The 3788-nt window shown below is 53.1% G+C and overlaps 1 protein-coding gene across 1 annotated transcript; it reads right to left on the bottom strand.

Moving 5' to 3' along the window:
* Positions 1 to 1478: 1478 nt before the first annotated feature.
* Positions 1479 to 2933, bottom strand: LOC123053021 (WRKY transcription factor WRKY51). Its single transcript, XM_044476398.1, has 3 exons — positions 2201 to 2933; positions 1967 to 2092; positions 1479 to 1861 (listed from the first exon to the last, which is right to left on the bottom strand). Exons 1-3 carry the CDS (start codon positions 2857 to 2859, stop codon positions 1705 to 1707), a joined length of 942 nt encoding a protein of 313 aa, XP_044332333.1. The 5' UTR covers positions 2860 to 2933; the 3' UTR covers positions 1479 to 1704.
* Between the last annotated feature and the right edge of the window lie 855 nt (positions 2934 to 3788).

Here is a 3788-nt window from a genome sequence, read left to right as displayed (position 1 = left end):
ACGTCACATGGAGAGATGAGGAGGAAAGATGGAATCGAGTGAGTCAAAGAGGGCACCTACTTCTTGTTTAAAAGAAAAACACAAAGTGCGACTGCCGTCAGCATTTCATCTATTGTTTTGCTCGTGTAATCCAAAGTCTCCTTTCAAAGTTGTTGAAGAATTCGATGCCGGCTTATGTGAAACGACAGTCGACAGCGTCACACACAAACAATTACTAGCAGGAACCTAGTGTTATTATTTATATAATTAATAAAACTATTGAGTACTACTACTAGTTATGAACTACTCCTTCCGTTTCATAATATAAATTAATACTACACTAGTGTCAAAACGCTCGGTATGAAAGGTATTATTATTTATATAATTAATAAAACTATTGAGTACTAGTACTAGTTATGAACTACTCCTTCCGTTTCATAATATAAATTAACACTACATTAGTGTCAAAACGCTTGGTATGAGGTAGTATGTAAAATTTCCGGCGTTTCTAGATGAGGTCGCAGGAGTAGTGGTAGCAGCAGACCGGACGGACACTAGCATTATTAAATTAAATAAAGGAAGGAAATTCAACACTATCAGCACCGCGCAACAGAGCTTTAAAGCTCAACGCCCGATTTTCAACGACACCGTTGGCGAACCAACCAAGACGCTATCGACCGGACGTCCACACTGGCGGGTGTGGACGTAGCCAGCCGCACCGCACGCCAAACCAGCCAAGCAAGTAAGCAAACAAACAAACAATAATCGAGCAGAGCACCGCACGTTGGAGGGCAAATTTGATAAATTTGACCTATAGACGAAATCAAATCACAGAATGAACTATCCGTGAAACTATTTCACGGGGCTGACTTTTTGCTTGACGCCCGATACGAAGGCGCCGCACTACACTGTGCAACGCCTCACAGATAGGCGCTACACAGCCAGCGTCGCACTCGTGTGATCAAAAAATTATTAAGTCAGTGTGCAGCGCCTGAGAGCTAGGCGCCACACTGTACAGTAGTGCAGCGCCTAGCTCCCAGGCATTGCACTAGTGCACCGCCTAAGAGCTAGGCGCCATGGGTCAGCCGCGTGAAATAGTTTTACGGACAGTTCATTCTGTGATTTGATTTCGTCTATAGGTCTAGCGCCACGGGTCAGCCGCGTGAAATAGTTTCACGGACAGTTCATTCTGTGATTTGATTTCGTCTATAGATCTAGCGCCACAGGTCAGCCGCGTAAAATAGTTTCACGGACAGTTCATTCTGTGATTTGATTTCGTCTATAGGTCAAATTTGCCCCGCTGGAGCAACACGAGTCAACGGCGCCAGCGGCACCAAGAGGGACCACCTGCCGCGTTCCTTGACCGCTTCCCCCACCCGTCCCTGTCGCGCCGGCCCCACCCGGGACCAAAAGCACTTGCCCGTTCAACGACCGCCCTCTTTTGACCCCCCAGAACCCGAGCCACGGGATCAGACCCAACTCTGAAACACATCTTTCTCTTTCTCTTCTCTACCACGCACTTTTTCTTCTTCAAAGCTCAAAGCTTCCAACTACACTTGCTCTTTTACAACATGCTTACTGCGACTAAACTGATGCGGCCAAAAGAAAAAGAAATTCTACTTGCTTATTAGCAATAATATATGGTAGCTAGCAGTAACGAAGGGAACATGGTGATAAGCTAAGTTGAATTAACATGGCGAGGACGACGGTAATGGCAAAGAGATTTCAGAGCTCCGGGAGCGGGGCGAGGGGCTCCTGGTCCGCAGGGGTGTGCCGGTGCTCGCCCTCGTAGGTCACGATGAGCATGGAGGGGTCGCTGGGGTCGCGCTCCACGTGCTTCCGCGCCGGGCACCCGCGCACCGTGCTGCACTTGTAGTAACCTCTGCGCGCATATCACCCAGCAAGTTCACTGGTGGTTAGTTCACTGCCCAAACTCCAAGATTACTCTGGTCTAATTACATGGTGGAGAGAAGGGATGCTGCCTCACCGTGGGTAGGGGGAGCCCTTGATCGGCTTCTGCCCGTACTTGCGCCACGAGAAGTCGTCCGCGGGGATCTCCGCCGCCTTCGAGCTGATTGCCGGCACGCGAGTCATCCGCCGAACCCGGGACTTCCTGCCGGTTCCATTCATTCAATCTTTAGCAACATGGATAACACCGGCAGACGAAGAACGGAACAACGAAATCCATCCCTGGGTGAATCGAATCTGCTAGACTACTAACCTGCGCTTGGAGCAGTGGCAGCGGCCACCGGAGGCGCCGTACTTTCCGCCGGCGACGTTCTCGGAGTGCGCGTGGTCGTGGCACTTGCGCTTCTGCCCGCCACCGGCGCCGGTGGATGCCGCGGAGGACGCCAGCGGCGGCTTCCCGCAGCTGGCCGAAGGTGGCGGCGGGAGCATCAGCGAGGACCCGCCCCCGCGTCCGTTAGACACGCTCCCGTCACCGGTGACAGACGACATGAAGGATGAGCTCGCGGCCGAGACGCTGAAGCCCGCGTCGTTTCCGTACCCGGAAGACGCCTTGGTGAAGTCCAAGGTCATGGACCTCAACGAAGATGCCCTCACCGGCGCCGGCTCGGACACGGCGGGGCCCTGGGACTGCGCCACCACAGGCCCGCGCCGGAACCTGGCGTGGCCAGTGCGGTGGTTGAGGATAGAAATCACCTTCTTGAACTTGGACACGGTCATATCAGTGATCTCCCGGCAGTCTACCTGCTGCTCCGGCGCCTCCGACGACCCAACCGGCGAGTTCTCGCTGGTGCCGGTCCGGGAGAGCTGCAGGATGAGGTGCTCCATCCCGCGCAGCCCCGCCGCTGCCGCCTCCTGGATGGCCACCTGCTCGTCCGCCCTCCCGTATCCTCCAATCAGATCCATGGTCATCATCGCGACCGCCTCCGCCTCCCAAGATAAGATAGGTGCTCGCCGGACAACGGAAATGGGGGAGGAAGAAGAAGTGAGGGAGACGCGAGGGAGGTCGGATTATAAAAGAAGCGAGGCGGTGACCGGGAGCAGCGGGTGGTGGTCAGATGGTGGACCAGTTCGGGTCAAAGCAGAGGCCCGATCGACGGCTGGGATCCTGTGTTTCACGGGCTTACCGGGTGCTTGCCGGTGGGCATCTCCCGCCGTTGGATGGTACGGACGGCTGGGATGGAGAGGGGAAGTTGACTATGGAACAGCGCTACGCGTGGCGGGGGCACGGGACCAGTTGGTTCCAACTGCAAGACGAGCGACCGCCTGGCGCTACGCATACGGACGCTTCCGCCTCACGGCTCACGGCTCACGGACACCCGGGCCCACGCTAGAAAACAACTCAATTTGACCCAGTTGTCAGTGATACTGTTACATCCTACCACTGTACTGTACTACACAGCTTGCAAGAGGAGACTTTGTATGACACGATAATCTCGTGACGCTTTCGCCCCAAAAACTGAAATACTACGCGAAACAGTTATGTGAATGGTGCCAATGATGTGAGGTGCTGTGCTGGTCTCGTGACCCACCTGTCAGAGACTTTGCTTTGTTGTTTCTTCATTCACGTCTGATTTGGCATATCGTGTGGGACGGGGAGTGACGAAAAGTCAATGCTGGACTTTAATGCCTGAATGGAAATGCCGTTGGTTCGTGGATTCAATTCGAGGACGAAAGAATCATGAGCTCTGACTTTTTTTGCGCGTTCTCGCATTTTTTTTAACCTCGTCCTGGCATTTCTGGTCTCCAATGGAAATGCATAGACCAACCCTACTGATGTCTTGAATTTCATCCAACTAATAATTAAAACGAGAGCAACTAACTAAAGAGTACTCCTTCACAAC

The sequence above is a fragment of the Triticum aestivum genome, chromosome 2D (assembly GCF_018294505.1).
Source record: "Triticum aestivum cultivar Chinese Spring chromosome 2D, IWGSC CS RefSeq v2.1, whole genome shotgun sequence".
Classification (NCBI taxonomy): Eukaryota; Viridiplantae; Streptophyta; class Magnoliopsida; order Poales; family Poaceae; genus Triticum; species Triticum aestivum.
This window is presented reverse-complemented; position numbering and strand designations above follow the sequence as displayed.